The 20,106-nt window shown below is 37.5% G+C and overlaps 1 protein-coding gene across 8 annotated transcripts in view; it reads left to right on the plus strand.

Moving 5' to 3' along the window:
• The window catches only part of SLC4A10 (solute carrier family 4 member 10), a 162,013-nt gene that overhangs the window by 117,532 nt on the left and 24,375 nt on the right, over window positions 1-20,106 (plus strand). For all 8 annotated transcript variants that reach the window (XM_086750372.1, XM_086750369.1, XM_086750376.1 and 5 more), the window contains exons 8-14: window positions 1,954-2,111; window positions 3,901-3,988; window positions 4,888-5,034; window positions 5,607-5,707; window positions 7,114-7,288; window positions 7,474-7,607; window positions 8,758-9,003. In XM_086750372.1, the coding sequence (XP_086606498.1) occupies window positions 1,954-2,111; window positions 3,901-3,988; window positions 4,888-5,034; window positions 5,607-5,707; window positions 7,114-7,288; window positions 7,474-7,607; window positions 8,758-9,003 (1,049 nt within the window). The remainder of the gene's footprint in view (window positions 1-1,953; window positions 2,112-3,900; window positions 3,989-4,887; window positions 5,035-5,606; window positions 5,708-7,113; window positions 7,289-7,473; window positions 7,608-8,757; window positions 9,004-20,106) is intronic.

Consider the following 20,106-nt stretch of genomic DNA (forward strand, 5'->3'; position numbering starts at 1 on the left):
TCCTAGGGGAGACCCCCACTGCTGTTTTTAGTCCTTGAGTTCCCCTGGAGTGGAATAGCCTCCACATTAGATACTTAGTTTTATATTTAATCAGAGCTGGTTGGGACTGTTTAGTGCCAGGTCATGAATGTGGCTCAGGTTAGGGTGCAGATTAAGATGCACATGAGGTCTATCCAGCTGAAGAGCTCTTAAGATAAGAGATGTAGGACAAATGCGTTAGATGAAGCATTTGAAGGATGTAGCTTCTTCCACTGCCCCAAACTCACTCCAGGGCCACCTCTACTTTCATCATGTAGCAGAAGCAACATCCAGGGTTCAGGTGTATTTGTGCAGTTTGATGCTTCTCCTTTCCTTTTGACTGGGGCTCTGTTCACTACCTAAAAGATAGTGGAATTTCAAGCTGATAAATAGTACAGGAAATATATCTAGAAATACTTCCTGGTAGACAGGAGACTGAGTGTTTATTTCAGATCTGAATCTTGATCCTGTGATCTGTATGTTAGTGGGACCTTAAGGTGACAACTGTAGCATGTATATAAGAAAGTAGTTATTAAATGTTAAATCCATTCACAAAGTAAAATTGGTACAGAATGCACATTGCTCTGTGCCTGAAAGACTACTTCCTTTCTCTCAACTGTAAATAAACTATGACACCAAAATTAGGTGCAAAGTGAATCTATTTGGGTTTTGTATTGAACCCTGAAGAGTTATTTTGTGATTTGAGTAGGGAATAGAATTTACCTCACTGATAATTTACTTTGAAAAAGTACTGGGACTACAACCAGGCTGATTTGATGCTTGTTTAACTTTGTGAGGTATTTGGTCATCATTTTAGATTAGCTTAGGGTAGCAGTAGACATCTCTGTGATCTCAGGGAAGTAAGATTTCATTACCCAGGCAACTGTGTTGTATCTGAATTCTGATTTGGTGCCAGAGCCATTTGCAAGAAAACAATTTTCTAAATATTACCAAAAACTATGCAAACTAGTACTGACAGATGGCTGTAAGATAGACATTAAAATGGTCCACTTTAACAGTTTATATTGGATTTGGTTGCTGTTGTTGTGTTTAGATTAATAAAAGGAAAGCAAATGACAAAATTCATGCATTTTGAAATGTAGACAATACTGATGCATTATGAAATCAAACATACATTATATACTCTATTACTTCATGTCTATCTCTGTTGCAGAGTAAATTCTAGACCAATACTGAGGAAATAAATACAAATTACCACATTCCTAGGCAAATACCTTGAGCTTATATCGCAATGTCATGATGAAGCTGCTTCTCTGTTTTCCTACCTTCCCTGTAAAAGTCAGCATCACTGCCTTAAAACTGCAAAGTTTTGCTTTTGCTGTGCTCTTTCAATTCTCTCTTCAGACAATCATGGTCATAGCTTATTTTCTGTAATTTTTCAGCAGAAGGGCAACTATCTTCCATTAAATCCAAAACCAAAGATATATCTCACTTAGAGTAGTAGAAGGAGAATTGCATGTAGTGAAACTTGTTCTTCTCATTGAAATTATAATATAGTAACTATGAATTAATAATTTCCAGAATGGTTAATTATGGAAAAATAAGGTGTCTTCATTTCTTCTACTGTTATGAATTATTGATGCAGTTATGGTTATTGATAAAATGTACTAATAGGAAATTAATACTATATTCTTAACAAGATTTTGAATGTGATCTATTGTCTTTGTAAATTAATTCTGCAGTACTTTAACTATGTTTCCAAGAAAAAGTAGTCAAATAATAAAAGACCAGTTGTTTAGTTTTGACAAACATTTCTATTTTTTTAAAAGTATTTAACAGACAAGAGTAGTAGAAACTGTATAATTGAAATAACTTAAGATTTTAGTGCAGTGACCAGAAAGTCTTTGTCAATAAAACAGGGGAAAAAAATCCTTGTGAGTAGCTTTTATATTGTAATTTAATATACTTTTCCAGGTTGACCTACACTTCATGAAAAAGATACCGCCTGGAGCTGAAGCATCAAACATCTTAGTGGGTGAACTGGAGTTCCTGGACCGTGCGGTTGTTGCTTTTGTTAGGTTATCTCCTGCAGTGCTACTTACGGGACTAGCTGAAGTTCCGATTCCAACAAGGTACAGTTGGATTTATTTCTTGTTATGTTTTTCTGAGTACCTCGTGGGGACAGGGTGATGTGACTTTCAGCTTTCGTCATTTTTTGAGTTATGAATTTGGTTCTTTCTTTAACAAAGATGTCTCTTAGAGACATCTGTCCACTCATCCTTTAAATGATGTATTGGTATATTCAAAACCATGCGGTTTGTATGTGCAGGTAATAATTCTTTGCCGAAGTAGAAATAATAGCTTGTTAGCTTACAACACACAGTTTATTCTATGCAAACTGGTAACACTGCAGACGAAATACTAAGGTGAAATATTCAGCCTCTTAGGATATTTCATCTGGAACTGAAACTACTTCTGTGATACTGCATAATTACATCCAGAACTAAAAAAAAATAGAAAAATTGAGTAAAGGAAAAACCAGTGTCATTTGATTGACTAGGGATAGTGAACAGGTGAAGAATGTGCTGTATCATGCTTTTCTAAAAGTTACTTTGTAGATACTTCATGGTAGTGAATGTGACCTTTAACGATAAATTTTTATTAGAATAATTTTTTCTAAGTTGAAATTTTTCTGATGAAATACTTTGGTTTTGAGAAAAAATTATGAGGAAGTAAAAAAAAAATCTAAAATAGACTTTGTAGTTTTAATAGGAAGCATTTAAATAGGTCTGCAGATATCTTGTTTCCTGTGGGGGTTGATTCAGATCAAAACTCCAAAGTGATTCTCCCCTATCTGATTTCACTGGCTTAACTAGTACTGCAGTCTCTCACTTTTTTTTTTTTTTTTGTATTTGTGCGTATGTTTGTACACAGATTCTGTCTCTCTTTCCCTTTCCCTCTTTTAGTTTCTATAAACGTAGAATTCCGACAGAAGGCAGGAGTGTATTCCAGTTGTTTGTGACACTCAGGAGGGAGTGTTATGCTATGAAATGCGATGCTGAGACTCGGATCTTTGCTCCTAGTCAGATAAAAAAAAAGTATAAAATTTTCTTTAAGTTGTAGTTATTTTGGATATGACTTTTCTTGCCTTTTCTAATTTTTGCATGTTGATGGACTGATGTGGCTTTGAAAAACAACTTCTGAAGCCTTTCCTTGTAATCTCCCCCAACTTCCACCCCCCAGCATAAACTGCTAAAAGGACATCCATTGTTTTCTTGATTTTTGGCCAAAAGAAAATTAAATAATTAAAAATTAGGATATTTAAGAATTTCTGCAAAAATGTTTACTTTAAAGTTTTATCATGTTAGTAAAAAAATTCTTTTGCATTTTAGCAAAACCAAGAACTTCAGTTACTTCATTTGAACACATCCTCTACATTTTATAGAACCTTACTAGCCCCAAGCCTAGAGTAGAGGCTGTCTGTAGCCTTAACTGGAGTAAGAAAAAAATGAAAAATTATTTTTATCCAGGGGTAATTTCACTTGCCCAATATTGCAGTAATACTACTACCATGAAATAGTTGATTCTGTTGAATTAACATAATTAAATAAATAAATGTTAGTGTTCTGTACATAGATTATAATTGCATATATTTATTATGTAAGCTTTTTTATGTAAGGAAGTTTTGATAGTCTCAATCAAGTCTGACTGTGAGGCTTATGATATATTTCTGGGAATTATTTTCACATTTTTTCTAACCAGAGCTTCATGTTTAAATGCATGTGTGAGGTTCTTGAACGAGATTCTGTATAATATTTGTCTTAGAGGTTCTTCTAGTACAATTTTAAAATAAGTATTTCTGTAGTATGTATCTTTACTTTCAACCATCTTTACGATTTTTAATTTATCTTCTGTTTGCAGATTTTTGTTTATTCTTCTTGGACCACTGGGTAAAGGGCAACAGTACCATGAGATTGGAAGATCAATTGCAACACTAATGACGGATGAGGTATTTTTATTCATGGCTTGGTTTTAATCGTTTTGAACAGAATAAAGAGGTCTAATAGGGAGTCTCCAATGTGGAATCGTCCAGATGAAATGTGGCTGATAATTCTGACGATGCACAAATAACATTCTAATTCATTTAGTGATCCTGTAAAAGCCTAGATTATGCTGCCATAAGGAGATAAAAAATGAGGAACAATATTCACATGCAAGAGTATCTTCACTGAGAAGATTCCATTTTAGACAATTACTTTCCAGTGGAATTAATTGCGTTTTAAACTGTAAAATCTCTAGAACCTGTAGTACCCATAAGGATGTCTTTTTCCATAGCAGCTGAAGCTTCTATGAAAGCTATGTACCAGAAACTCAGGTCAGATGAAACTGAGATTGTTTGTTTGGTGGGAAGTGCATGAAGTGTATTCTATTTGAAGACAGGCTGAGAGAGTTGGGGCTGTTCAGCCTGGAGAAGGGGAGGCTCCAAGGAGACCTTATTGCAGCCTTTCAGTACCTAAAGGGGGCTTATAAGAAAGATGGGGACAAGGTTTTTAGCAGGGCCCGTTGTGATAGGAGAAGAGGTAATGGTTTTAAACTAAAAGAGGGTAGATTTAGGTGAGACATAAGAAATTTTTTACAATGAGGGTTGTGAAACACTGAAACAGGTTGCCCAGAGAGACGGTGGATGCCCCATCCCTGGAAACGTTCAGGGCCAGGTTGGACGGGGCTCTGAGCAACCTGATCCAGTGGAAAATGTCCCTGCTTCTTGCAGGGGGGTTGGATGAGATGACTTTTAAAGGCCCCTTCCAACCTTAACTATTCTATGATTCTATGATAGTGAAAAATGTTATGATAGTATTGCTTCCCCATCTCTTTTTCTTCCCACATACGCTTATCTGTTTTTCACAGGTGTTCCATGATGTTGCTTACAAAGCAAAAGACCGCAATGACTTGGTGTCTGGAATTGATGAGTTTCTTGATCAAGTTACTGTTCTCCCTCCTGGAGAGTGGGACCCAACAATTCGAATAGAACCACCTAAAAATGTTCCCTCTCAGGTTTGTACACTGTAAAATTCAGACACTTTTAAACACTGTAATGAATTTTTGCTAGGTAGAATTAAGTCTCGTTTATTTAACATTTAGCAGAGTCACTATATAGACATTTTGCATGCTCTTTTTTTTTTTTTTTTTTTGTTAATTTGATTCATGAGAACCCTTGTCTTGCAAGTATACAGTATAGTGATGACATTTTGTGTAGTTCAATACTAGTTCTCTCCTGAATAAAGATGGGGTAGTTGGTCATAAGCATCTTTGATTGTTCCAAACAGCTATGGTTTGCTTTTGTTCTAAGCTTATTGCAAGAACTGATCAAAGCAGCCTGGCTTCCTACTTTTAAAATGTTTTCTGATACAGGGTTTTCTGTGATGAATTATTTACATTTCTTAGACCACAGTTCCTTCTATTATTTCCTGTTATAGAACTCCTCTACAGCTTGTGAAGAGGTTATGTTGATGAATCTTACAATAAAATTTACATGTTTAGTCTTTCAACTCTCAAAGCCTGTTTCCTCTGCTAAAATTATGTTTTGATTGCTAAGACCAGTGAGAAGTATCTTTTCTTTCTGGTAGGAGAAGCGCAAGATCCCAGGAGTACCGAATGGGACTGCAGCCCATGGGGACGCAGAACAACCTGGAGGACACTCTGGACCAGAACTGCAACGCACTGGAAAGTTAGTGAAAACATATGCAAAACTTTTTAAGTGTTCAAAGTGATGCACTTCCAAGGGAATCATAATGGTCTGGTTGTCTCTGGCTTGACATACGATTTTTTTTCAGGCATTTTTCCTGATTTGCATATCACATAGCTGAAAAGGACAATACATGCTAATTTGGAGAGAGGGAGAGAGGGCAAGAGGATTTGAGTTTTGACATTGTATTTATTGCAAGCTCCTTTATTATTTATAAAGGTCAGACTTCTATTAAACTTGATTAATGTTTCTTACTTTTGTACAGCACAAAGGAAGAGTTTGAAATAGTCTCGTGGCATATGTTACGAATGCTTACAACTATTTTGTAGTTGAAGTTTCCGGGTTGTGCAGCTCTAGCATTTCTTTTTTACCTCAGTAAGCCGTGATATGTCCTGGTATTATGAGGCTATGGTTACCACAGCGGCTGCAATATAAACACATGGGAAGGAAGAATTTGCCCTAAGGAATACTTACACTCTCCTGTCTAATATGGTGTGGTCTAAGTGCATCAGCTCTCAGTGGTTGCCCTAGGTGTATTGCACAACTACACTGCACTTTTTTTTTTTTTTTTTTTTTTTCACATTGCTGCCTCTTGATATTTAAATAATCCTTCCTACCTTCATAAGGCTGAAGATCCAGCTGTGTAGTATTGGTGTACACAGTGGGGCAGAGGAGATGACGGCCAGTCTGGCTGTAAGCCCTTCTTTTACTGGTAAACCTGGTAATTGGCAGCTTGAAGGATCATACTAATATTTAGGATAGGGTGGCGCTTTGTCTTCCTCTTTACTCCTGCAAATCTGAGGTATTGGATGCCTGTGAGAAAAAGAGCATTGTGGGCTTATTTACTTTATGGTATATTGTAAGGGAGCATCTGTTCTAAATATTTGATTATATTTAGCATAGTGTAAATGACAAAAGATGACAGTTCTCATCCTTGGAAAATTGTGGCCTACATTCATTTCTATCAACAAGTGTATTTAGGAACAGGTTCTCAAATAAAGAGTGTGAAGTTCTATGTGTAGATGTGTGGGCAAATGGGTACTGTGGTAGCTCTCTGATTAAACAAATGCAGAGAATTATTTCACGTGATAAATAATAGAATTTTATGTGTGGGAGCTAACAACTGTTCATAAGTTTTGGGTCTGGATGATTAGATGTAGATTTTTTTAAAAGAAATGTGCAAATTAGTTTGTTTTAAAAACACAATTTCCTGATTAAAATTACCAAGACAGGGTTCCGAGAAACTTTATTATTGGAAGGATGAATTATAAGAGTATGTATTATTTGATCAAGAAACAATAGCTTCTTTGCAGTATATTTAAAACAATACTGTGGAAGAAAGTTTGGTATGCATTTTTCATTAATTTGGTCTCCTCTATTTTTTTTAGATTTTTTGGAGGATTGATTTTAGATATAAAAAGAAAAGCTCCCTTCTTCTGGAGTGACTTCAGGGATGCTCTCAGTCTGCAGTGTCTGGCATCATTTCTGTTTCTCTACTGTGCTTGCATGTCTCCTGTCATCACGTTTGGTGGTCTGCTGGGAGAAGCAACTGAAGGTCGTATAGTATGTGTTAAATCTGAACTTTTAAAACAAACCTATATTCCTAGGTTTGTGGTTAGTATTTTCTTACTGTTGCATGAATCACCTTAAAATATTGGTGTTTCAGTGTTTAGAAGGCTACAGACTCAGACATTGCAAAAAGAACCTGTTTGAAAATTTATGGACATTTCTCTCTGTATCATATTCAGAGTGCAATAGAATCGCTGTTTGGAGCATCCATGACTGGAATTGCCTACTCTCTCTTTGGTGGACAGCCTCTCACTATACTTGGCAGCACAGGACCAGTTTTAGTGTTTGAGAAGATCTTATTCAAATTTTGCAAGTAAGTGAAGATGATGATATGCATCATTCCTTGTGTGTTGTTAGATAAAAGTAGACATTGATCCCAGAGTTCCAACATCTGCAGAATAAGATCAGCAGTTTGTTTTGGAGTGCACTGTTTAGGCTTTCAGAATCTGAAAATTACACAGTGACTGAGAAAAGTGAGTTGGTGGTAGCGCAGAAAGGTTGGTGGGGTTTCTAATTTTTGGTTTTTGTTTTTTTTTTTTTTTTTTTTTAAAAAAGCTGTTTTGAAGGGAATGCAAGCTTCAGGATGTTGGGAGAGCTTTTATTGTATCATTTTCTACTCTGAAACAATACATTTAAATCTGTGGTTTATCTTGTGCAAACGGTGTTATCTTTCACCCAGGAAGAAAGTTCAGTGGCAGTGGTGCCATCTTTCAGTGATCACTAGTATAGACCCTGCCCTTCCTCCACCTGAACAGAGAAGGGATGAAGCGTTATGCCAGAACATCATATCCCCACATTTATGTTAATGTGCTGTACATGACATACCTCTGCCACAGTGTATGTAAAAATTATGTCTGCATCTTGGGAACCATTATGCTTCCCTGCAATCCTCTCTGCCTTTCTTCCTCATTGCTGTGACAGGGACTTCTGCACCAAGATCTCCTGAACCTCCTGAAAAACACAGAGTAAGATACTCCACTTAGCACTTAGGTCTTTTATCACCTTCAGGTAGACCTTCCAGTTCTCTGTGATAATGTCACCCAGCGTGTTTGGAGCTCTATTATCATAAGCTATAAGTGTACAGGATTTTGATGAAAGTAGTTATTATAGCTACTCTTGCAGCTTGAGAAGAAATTGACAGGTGTTGGCTGTTCACAAGGCAGGATATGGGATAAAAAGTGGGTGGACCTTATATACTTAATGTGTGTGACTACTCTCAAAGCTGCTCACTCAGTTTAGTAGAGGTAGAGCTCTTTGTGTGCCATAAATTGGGAGGAGAGCACAGGTCAAGAGGTGACCTGACAGTATCATCAGTTCTGGTAAATAATTTCTGATTCAGACTGTCCTCAGACTCACAGACGCAAAGGAAATTTTTGAGCTGCCTCTTCTTCATTTACTGTGGCTGTACAAAAGATAAACTGTGTTTAATTTTTTTTTTTATTTTTTTTTTTTTATTTTGTTAGAGAGTATGGGTTGTCGTACCTTTCTCTGAGAGCTAGCATTGGACTGTGGACTGCAATCCTGTGCATCATTCTTGTTGCAACTGATGCAAGCTCCCTAGTCTGCTACATTACCCGGTTTACTGAAGAAGCTTTTGCTTCTCTTATCTGCATCATTTTCATTTATGAGGCCTTAGAGAAGCTGTTTCATCTCAGTGAGACATATCCAATCAACATGCATAATGATTTGGATCTACTGACAAAGTACTCGTAAGTAAGATTTCATCTGTTAACACTTGGGCTTTTTTTTGTAGGTTATGTTTTCTTTGTGAGGAACGCAAACCAGTACACAGCAGGAAAAGTTTGCAGTAGCTACAAACTTAACATGTGGAAGCTACTGAGTTAGGCATAATGCTGACATATGGAAGTAGCAGTTACTGGTGGTACGTGTACAAGCAGTACATGTTTACTTCAGATGAGAAAAAAAACTATCTTGACTACGAGGCTGGAAAAGCTTACACACATGCAACTTGGAAGTCCTAGAATGAAAAATAGGACTTGGAGGGACTTCAGCTTTAGGTGTTTATTCATGTTTTTATTTAATGAGGTGTAACTCAATGATCTCTTACTATAACCTTGTACTGATGATTTATAATGTTTTATTTGATGTTTAGGCAATGTTTTTATATAATATTTATCTGTGGGTTTTTTTCCCCTAAATTAAAATATTGACCTATCTAAAAAGGATATAATTTGATGTACCTCCTTTATTTTAACCTTTGGCAATTAAGGTTCAAGATCCAAGAACTGAAGTGCATTTGGAATTGTTAGGCACTTCTCAGTGTGACTGATATTGTCATAATCAATTTGTTAATAATCTTAAGATTTTTAATATGATTCCATTTAAGCAGCTTTACTTTATTGCGGAGTTTTGACAGGTAGTATTCCTCTTGAGGAATAAAAAAGTGAATGGGTTTAATCAATATAATTTCCTTTAGAAGAAAAACCTCAGTAGACGTGTTTCTGTGATAGGAGAACAGAAACGTCCTTCTAGTAAAGGACAAGATTCTAGTCTGTTCTGAGGCCAATTAAGCCTGGTCACCTCAGCAACTCAAATGTCATTAAAAAGCATTTTCAGAGAAGGTCGTCCTCCACAAATGTCTTTATGATTTCACTGAACCCATTTGAACCCTCTGCATGAGGAGGGTGGGGCCCAAAAGGAGCAATGCTTGAACAGTGCCACATCTTCTGTTCACTGAGAAAACAGAAGTGTCTTAACCAAATGTCTCATTTGCATTTTAAGCTGGGAAAAACAAAACGCATCAACAGGGAAAACATTTGAGCTTTGTGTATGTTATCACTAGAAAAATAGTTAGCAAATCCTGAATCTGAATGCACGTTATATACCTTAATACACAGAACAAGTTAAATTATAGAAACTATAGTTGTGCTGTGACATACTCTCTCATTGTGCTGAAAAAAATATTACTGCTTTCCAATAGTTTAACCAGTAGACAAAGGAATATTAATTTGAAGAGAGAACAATAAACATCAAGAATTGATCATGCATGCAGTTGAGGTTATATCCTGGTCTTATTTAACTTCTGTGAAGTTAGTATTTTACTCTAAAGAGCCTCATACAGCACAGTGTTTCATAGAATCATAGAATAGTTTGGGTTGGATGGGACCTTTAAAGGCCATCTAGTCCAACCCCCCTGCAAGGAGCAGGGACATCTCCAACCAGATCAGGTTACTGAGAGCTCTGTCCAGCCTGGCCTTGAACGTTTCCAGGGACGGGGCATCCACCGCCTCTCTGGGCAACCTGTGCCAGTGTTCTGCCACCGTCATTGTAAAAATTTTTTTCCTAATATCTAATCTAAATCTACCCCCCTCTATTTTAAAACCATTACCCCTAGTCTTGTCACAACAGGCCCTACTGAACAGTCTCTCCCGATCTTTCCTGTAGGCCCCCTTGAGGTACTGGAAGACCACTGTAAGGTCTCCCCGGAGCCTCCTCTTCTCCAGGCTGAACAGCCCCAACTCTCTCAGCCTGCCTTCATAGGAGAGGTGCTCCAGCCCTCTGATCATTTTCGTGGCCCTCCTCTGGACCCTCTCCAACTGGTCCATGTCCTTCTTATGTTAGGGGCTCCAGAACTGGATGCAGTACCCCAGGTGGGGCGTCACCAGGGCAGAGTAGAGGGGGAGAATCACCTCCCTCGACCTGCTGGCCACGCTCCTCTTGATGCAGCCCAGGATGCGGTTGGCCTTCTGGGCCACAAGAGCGCATTGCTGGCTCATGTTGAGCTTCTCATCCACCATCACTCCCAAGTCCTTCTCCTCAGGGCTGGTCTTGATCCATTCTCTGCCCAGCCTATATTTGTGCCTGGGATTGCCACAACTCACATGCAGGACCTTGCACTTTGCCTGGTTGAACTTCATGAGGCTGGCACGGGCCCACCTCTCCAGCCTGTCAAGGCTGTTTGTGTTAGTCATCTCCAAGGGAAAGAGGATATAATGTTCTCATATGGTTTTGAAAAACAGATGTTCAGATACTATACAAAGACAAAAAATCATTCAGAAACCATTTAGCAGGCAGAGCTGAGATGTTAAAATATGTAAGGCAACACATAAGCACAAATAGAAATATGAATTTTTGGGGTAGCTAGCTTTATTCATGGTCTGCTGAATCCCATGATACTGCTTGAGATAAGATTAACTGTCTTGCTTGTATAGGTGTACAGTGCTAGTTATCTCTGTATTTGATGAAAGCGTTCTGTGATCATAGGCCTCATGTTTATAAATAAATGGTTTTTGTTTTATTTAAAAATTCCAATCATTAATCAGAATCCCAAATTGATTTTTAAAGGGAGTTGTTTACTTGCTGCTTGACCTTGGTAACTGTCTTCATTGAATGTAGAATGTGCAGAGCATGCAGAATGGTAAAAGAGCAGCAGTTGTCATCCTCCAGTGACACCTATTAACCTGTGCTGTCCTGCAGTGCTGGAATAACAGCACAAGTTTTACATTTTCCCAAACACAGTTCCTGAAAGACAGATGTCTTTCAGATGTTTGGAAGAAAGATTTGACCACTGCCTGGTGGTTTCAAACACATATATAGCTATCAAAGTTATTTGATATAATAATTTTGTAGTTATTTCTGAGGTCATAATTTCATATCTATATTCTCAGTTATTCTTTTGCACTGTGTAGATATTACAAATAAATTCACTTTTAAACTGTTGCATTATATTTCACTTTCGGCATTTATGTTTTGTCTTCTACTTGCAGCAATATCCTGTTGATTATCAATATCATGTCCATGGCAACTGACCCCACTAATACCAAAATGACTAGCTGTAGACATAATTCTTGTGGGATGTGGCTTATGTTTTTTTTTGTTTTAAAACCAATTGTTGGAAACACCAATATGCATGTTGATGATCTTATAAGAGCACATCTGTCACTTCCAAGGATCTATGCTCTAAACACAGCAAAGCGGCAATTCCAGCCTCTTCTGTTCTCTGCCCTCCCTTCTCCTTCACCTGAGATGTTCTTAGTTCTTCAGAACTGACCCCCACAGGATGGGAGAGCAGAAAGATGTGCTGTATTGGAGCAACAATACAGCCGGGTCATCAGCTGCCCAAATGGCCAGTGCTTTCACAGCAGGCTTGGTGCAGCCTGAACTCCATGATATGGCTGTGCAGATCTACACATCTTGCTCTGTCCAGACACGATGACCATTTGCCCAGAACACAAAGGTATCACAATTATCATCCCCATGGGATCATCACAAGAAGACATTTCAAATAACCCTCAGTCCCTGCTCAAAGGTCTGTACCCATCTCAGTTCCAGAAAGATCAGAAACTAGAAGACAAATACCTATGAACATTTACTTGAAAAATCTCACCTTTGTATTTTTGAAGCTGCAGAGTATTGCTTTCACAAGGAATTAGAAGCTTTTTCTGCAGTATCTGACTGCAGTCTTTCTACTTGTTGCCCATTTAAACTACAAACTTGGGCTGAAACTGGTCCTGTCCTTAAAGGACCAGCATACTCTGTTACAGAAGCTAATTAGTATCTGCTGTTTTGCTAATTAAAACAGCTGTTTGCATTTTCCTCTTTGGGGATTTTAAAGACAAGTTTTTAATTGTTAGTAAAGCCTTGGCAGTTCTTTAATTAGCAATGGGTGAACTTCAAAAGGCTGAGCAACTAATTTATCTTTGAATGCTTAGCCAGAGCTTATGTAAAACTTTATCGTGGATTTGCAATTCTGTGCTAGAAAACTCAGGTTATACTGTAAAATTTCTGTTTTCTGTATTCTGCCTGTTGTCCACTCCAAAAGTTGATGATAAATAGGTCAGAACACTGTATATATTTGAAGCTTGCAGTGTATGCTGTGGCCCAGCCCTCCTCTCTTCTCCCTTGGGCTTTCCAAGGATGCTCTGGTGTCCACAGGTGGTCTGTCTGCATCCCAGTACTGATGAAGACATGAGTTTGACCCAGGGAAAGTCGTTGGCATGCTGTTAGTACTGTCCTTTGGAGTAGCAGAAAGACCAAGAAAATAATAATTTTAAATGGTTGGTATTTCAGCCAGATTTGGAACCATATTTCAAGTGAGAAAGAAAACCTATTCTGTATTTTGGGTTTGAATTCTGTCATGAACAGTCTCTGTTGCAAGAGTTTGATGTAAAAGACTGTACTTCTCTTAGTACAGGAGTAATTACTAATATCTTAGAAGACCGTAGAAAGAACATTCAGAGCAGTTGTTTTGGGGGTTTTTGTTTTGTTTCATTTTTTTTTTTAATTTAATCAAGCAGACCCAAATATTTGAAAATCAGCTGAGAGTCCTCCTGAAAGATTTCTTAAAAAAATTGTATTTACCATTTTACTGTTTCAGGCAGAAGAGTTTGAGTTTATTACAGAATTCTGTCTCAAAAGGACAAAAATATCATCTTTTTTTTAATATTTTTTTTTCATGATCTAATTAGTGTAGAACTAGTCCTAACGCACTGTTAACTTGTTTTCTTTATTATACTTGTTTGTTACTCTGTGTTGAAATATTGGCCCTAATCGTCAGGTGACCTACTTGAAGGCAAATCCATTCAGCATTCATATGTAACTTTTTCTTAAAACACCATCTTTACGCTATGGATGATAAAGAATAAGACAGTTAAGAGCTAAGTCAAGAGAAGGACAAAAACAACCTGATTTTCAGTGTGCTACTGTGCTGCAATTGTTTTCATTTTAAACTGCATTGTTTTGAAGGAATTTAAATACAGTAGCTGCATTGTTTATTAAATAAAATGCACATACTTTTAGATCTGGGCTTTTCTTTCTTTCTTTCTTTCTATCTTTTTTTCTTTTTTTTTTCCTCTTTTTTTTTTTTTTTTTACTGTGACCTTTTTGTATTTGTCATGCCATTAGCATTTGTAGGTTGGCATAGCAACTCTTTTATTTCTGCACTCTACTCCTCCTGCTTTTTCCTACCACTGTAGCAAATATATCTCCAGTTAGCAAATCCTATCTTGCACACTGATGCACATTGGTTTTAAGGTGTATATTAAATATTAGGATATCATTTTTCCTAGGAAGGGAGAACTCTATAACTGAGTGGATTGAAAACAGGTTCCCAAAAGGAAAACAGAATAAACATTGTGAATGAAAGGAAATGTAATTTAGAAAGTGGTTCAGTATTCTTCAAAAGACAAGCATTTTTAGATAGTTGTCTTAGAATGCAGAAGATCAGTTATTACTTAGTGTGAGGTTGCTTTGATCTTGGGACTCTACTACATACCTTTTGTTTTTTATTAATTCTTTTTTCAGAATGATGAATTCATGTTGTTTTTAATAATTCTTTACCAGAAGTTACTCAATTATTAACAGATTACATTGAATAATTTTAAAGTGATTTCTTGGCATAGTAATATGCATATTGCAATCTGTCTTGGTATTGACGTGCACTTAAGCATTAGGAGTAGAAAATCCCACTCTGATGTAATTAAGGAGCCAAGATCATGTCAATCTCAGTATCTTTTGCAGGCTGTAGAAACCATTGCTTCTAGAAGGCATTGTGAAGATTAGTTTTGTGCATACCACTGTTTACACAAGCAAGTGTTAAATCTTTCATAATCTGTATAACTTAATCTAAATACATTATTATTGGATGCAAATTGTGTTAGTTTATACTGTGTATTCCTTAAGCTGCAGGTGGAATGAGAAGAGTCAGTGAGGATAAGCACAGAATTTCTCGTTAGGATACCAGGCATGTAATTGAACTCCAATTCCTGTAATGATTTCTTTGAACTTAGATATGAATATAGATTTTCTTTTCCCCTTCTTTATAGGTTTTTTTTCCTACAATTAACTGTGCCATGTCCTGTGTGTCTTTCCCTGAGAATGTCCCTCCTCTTCCCAGAACCATGCAACTGCCATCATTGAGTTTAACTGCTTGTTCCCTTTTGCTTCTGGAAGCCAGAAATGATTTTTCTTTATTTCATTTGTTCTAGGACTTCCGTATGTCTGCCCCATCCAATTGACTCATTTTTCTCTTTCTCCCTCTTTTGAGCTCAGGGAGTGCCCACTTGGCTTCATTCTTTCCTGCTACTCATCCCCTCCACTTTGGAAGTAGATCTCCGTGTTAAGCAGTTCTTCATAGCATTAAGTTTGTTAGTTGGTAGCTGGTCTACACATGCTTTCAAAATCTAAAAAGGCTTACATAAAATCCTTGGGTGGTTCTGTTACAGTATGTTTATGTGTATTGATACACTGTATCTGAATAATTAAAACTTAGGCTGACTATATAGCATATAGTATATTACAGTGTGTTATTTCTGAACGAGCACTATACTGAATCTCTTCTCCTCACGTGTATGCTTTTTTAACTTTAGAAGTAAAGTGAAGTGACATCCTAGAAACCATTTGTCAGTGGAAGCTTTCAGATGAGTTGTCAATATCCCACGTAATTACACCACTTTTCTGCACCTTAATTTCTATGTATGGCACTTACATACTGTAGTACTTCTAAGAATGCATGGCCTGCATACTGCACCAGGCAGCTAGTAAAGACCAATCTTTCTGAGTGACAGTCAAGGTTAACAAGACTACAAAGTGATTATAAATCTTTTTTTCTAGTCTTTTCCCTTGACAGAACAACATTATCCTCCTGATGCGCTATCCAAAGAAACCTGATACTTAGAGATTTCTTCATTCTAACATCAGTTTCCCACCCCTCCCCTGATTTATCTTTCTCTGTGTGTGTGAAACTGTTCTGCTGTTGAGTGTGGTGTTCAGGTACTTTTGTTGGCTTTTCTATTTTCCTCCTCGGCTTCACCAACTAAACTATACAGACTTTCAGCTTTAGTCAGTATACGTGGATGCCTGCTGGTGCTCGTGATTGTCAGAGATGGGCTACTGAACTTAATGACTCAATGGTCTAATTCAGGATGGCAGATCTCATGAATAAATGAAGAAAAAAATCTTGTCTTACCGTGACAGCTGTGCTTTGAAAGCATTTTGTGATACTGAGAATAGAACTTAACTGACAAATCCATTTCCCATCAGTATTAATTATTTTGTTTCCAGTCTCTTCTCCACTGAGACTTTGATTTCTTCATTTATGAATGTTGATGTGAGAAGTAATATGGTAAATACAATGCTAGGCATATACAGATGATGTAGGTATGGGACAGCAGAGAAGTTGTCATCTATGATATTGTTGTTGTCCTCTTCCCATAGCAGTTGTTAGACAAACAGAAGGACTCCGGGTGCCCATAATTCATGTGACAATTAGGTATTTGGAGACAAGCTGAACTTGCGTAGCATTCTGCTGTTGATGTGCTTTCCTTCAGCCTCTTACATGCAACATAAAGAATACTTATGCATGTATTCTAATACCTTACTTTTAAAACAAAATTAGTGATGTTACATTCTATTTCATACCATCTTCTTATTTTGTCTCTGTTGTGTGATCAGTGCACAGCACACTCGTAGAGTATGCTCTGTGTCATAGGGGAAAGACTTCTTGCTCATATTACCAAATATGTGCTCTGATACTCAGTGAGACATATTTTTTTAAACAAGCACATTTTGTAACTTATTTGTCATACTTGCCTGTTGTGTTTTTTTTTAATAATATAAATATTCATATTGAGCAATCTCATTCTCTATCTTATGTGAGCCAGAAAGAGATTTTGCCCTTCTACGAAGAGGAAATAGTATGTTGACTAATCAAGAAGAAGCTGCAGTTGCATCTTTTAAAGGTCAGATCCTTAGCTAGTCTAAATAGGTGTAGCTTGCAATATGTACATGCTGGAAAAACAGGAGCTCCAAAAGTGCCTTATGAATTGGATAAAGTCATCAATAGTAAGTTCCTCTTGAAAATAATATACTGAAAAATGGCAACTGCCTAGGCGTGAATAGCTATGAGACTTTCAAAGGAGCTACACCATTTAAGTGTGTTTTATTTACTGTCAAATGCACTGTGCAAGGCTATTATTCAAAGGTCTTGCTCTGGCTGTAATGGCAGCAGAATGCACTAGCATCATGCTGCATGTTTAAAGTCTGTGTGAGGAGGAGAGCGCACGTGACAGATTGAAGAGAAGAAAATGGTGAAGAATGAACCTGAAGAATTGGGGGTAAGAGATGGAAATTAGAGGGACTCCCCCACCAGACCTAAGTTAATTTCAATTGAATAAATAGGCCTATGGAATAAGTTTCTTGTTTTGCAGTCAGGATTAAAATGTTTTTAGTACAGAACCTTTCACCTGACTAGTTGTTGAGCAACAGCGATGTTTGTCTTTTACTGCTGATCTACAAAGAAGGGGCAAAATATTCCCCAACTTTATATATAAAATAACAGGTTGCTGATTTACTAACCCATATTCTATTTCCCATTGTCCAAATAAAGAGGGATCATATGGGGAGTCTTTTTGGTGCTATTAAGGATAGTAACAACTATTCCTTTTGGGGAAAAAAAGAACATTGCTAGTTGTCTGAGATGTCCTGAAGCTGGTGTTGTCAAATCCTAGCTCTGTTCTTGGAAAACAAGACAAGTTGTAGGAAATGTTGCACGCTGTGAAGTTATGATGGCTGCCTCAAGTTAACGAAGTTTATGAAATCAAGACTTGCGAAACAAAGGCAAAAAGAGCTAGGGAAAATGTGGGGAGATTTGGAGGACAAAGAGGGAAGGGAGTGCCATCAGTGACCTATACTGCCTATACTGTTACAGTCAGATTGGTGCTGAGGGTTTAGCTGAAGTCTTGATCTTCCTATAAAAAGGAGAGAGAGACAAGCTCCAGAGGATACCAGCTTGTCACCCAGTCCTAAAATTTATTATTTCTAGTCTGCCTTTGTTCCCCATCTTGATCTGCCAGAGATTTCTTGAGCACCTTGGAAGATGTAAAGACAATAAGGACTCCTTGCTCTGGTTATTTTTCTAGCTAGCAGGTTTGGGCCATTATTTTTCTGTTACTTTATCCTTTTGACAATTTGGATCTTATGGCAGTTCTGCAGTTTCCTGAAGACTTGTCTGAAATGGTTTATTATTCTACCTCAGATTTATGAGCCACTTTGTAATAGGCTGTATTAGATGTTTAAATAGCTAGAAGAAAGCAAGGTCCACTGATTTCTACTTAGTTGCAAAATATGGACATTTTAAATACAGAAGGGAGTGAGTTGTGACCTGGTATCTTCTACCATTTTAGATCTCTCAGGCTCCAGCTGCTGTGAAAACAAAGGCATGAGTCACCGTAGACCCTCTCACATGTGCCAACCCATCATGATGTCACAGATACCATGGGGTATATGGGGTATATAGGCACCCATGTTTGGACATCTGAATTGCTCCCAGGAGATCAGTAGCCAAAAGTGTAAAGATGCAGAAAGATTTGTTCTGTCATCAATGTGATTAAGTTGATATATTGTGAGATTGGCAGCAGAGAGTTGTTTTTTTAATTTTCACTGTAGTGACACCTATGCTTTTGCCACCACAACCAATGTCATATTCTTCCCTGCCTATATTCTAGCCATGAAAAAAGCAGTTTCTTCCTAGCCATGGTGAAAGAAAATCAAATGAATCATTCTGTATCTTCTAGCATAACAAAGATGATTGCTGACTCCTCATCACTAAAAGGCATGGGAGTATGTTGCTAAGTTGGTACTGTATTTGGAGCTGAATATGTTGCTTAGAAAATATACTTACAGGTGTATGTATAGTCTCTTGCTCATTGGTAATAGCATAAACTCACATAGATCTATTGTAGTGGCCAAGTGCTCAGCAATTTAAACAACTTCCCAAGAACCTAAGAGCATTGGAATCTCCAAAAGGCATCATGTTTTTACATATTCCAGCTTTCTGAGTAATATTTTATCAAGAAAATAAAAAGATGAGTTAGTGATTAGCAAGTCAGTATATTTCACTTTCTCTCCTGAGAGATGACCTCTCAGAGTGAAAAATGACAGTGAAAGAGACTAAAAGTTTTAAAAGATTAAAGTAGAAAGCCTTATTTGACTAATGTGAGTTTCTCCTTGCAGGTCAGTTGGGTTGGGAAATAGTCATCATTGAAGCAATTACATCTGTAATGAAATGTCATGTTTTGGTAGATAATCTTTTGTGTTCTGGCACTGAATTGTACGTCCAACTGTGTGTTTTGGGCAGGACAGGGAATATCTCACTATCTCACATTTCTGTAATGTTAAGCAATTAGTGAGATGCTGAAAGACAGTTATACCATGATACGATCTCACATCAAAATGTCAGTGTTGCCAGAAGACATACAATATTGAAAACAATATAACGTTTTATATAATAATATTCTCGGTAGAAAGCAGGATCTGATCTTTACAGTTAGGGCCTAATTCTACATCCATTCAGTGACAAAAGCTGGGTACAGGGTGATTTTGGTCTGCACGGGTAGAGTTTGCACGAGTTACTTGCGGGTGAACAATCTGCTATTGGTAAATGCCTGTGAAACTTGGTAAAGGCCAGACTGGAATGCTGTGAAGGAGGAAATTGGTATGGATACAAACAGGGTGATGATCTCACCTGAAGGTGAATTACTTGAGCTGTATTAAACTGTAGCTTCAATTTTTAACTAAGGAAATAGAAATTTTGCCTTCGCTAACTTGTAAATGTAATTTTGCAGTTTGCAGCAAGTGTAGCTGTATCATGTAGTGTTGGTGACATGCACAGTCTTCCCTTCTAGTGAGAAAGTGACTGTGATTGAACAGCCCACGTCACCTTGGCCTACTGTAATCAAACCCCAATGGGCCATCGCCCAGCGTCTGGCCAGTCTGCGATCAGCGATGGACATCATGGGTCAGGGAGCTCCTGTGCTCACAGGAAACAGTAGTAACCTGAAATAGCCACGTCTGTA

This window comes from Chlamydotis macqueenii, chromosome 6 (assembly GCF_036417535.1).
Source record: "Chlamydotis macqueenii isolate bChlMac1 chromosome 6, bChlMac1.mat, whole genome shotgun sequence".
NCBI lineage: Eukaryota > Metazoa > Chordata > Aves > Otidiformes > Otididae > Chlamydotis > Chlamydotis macqueenii.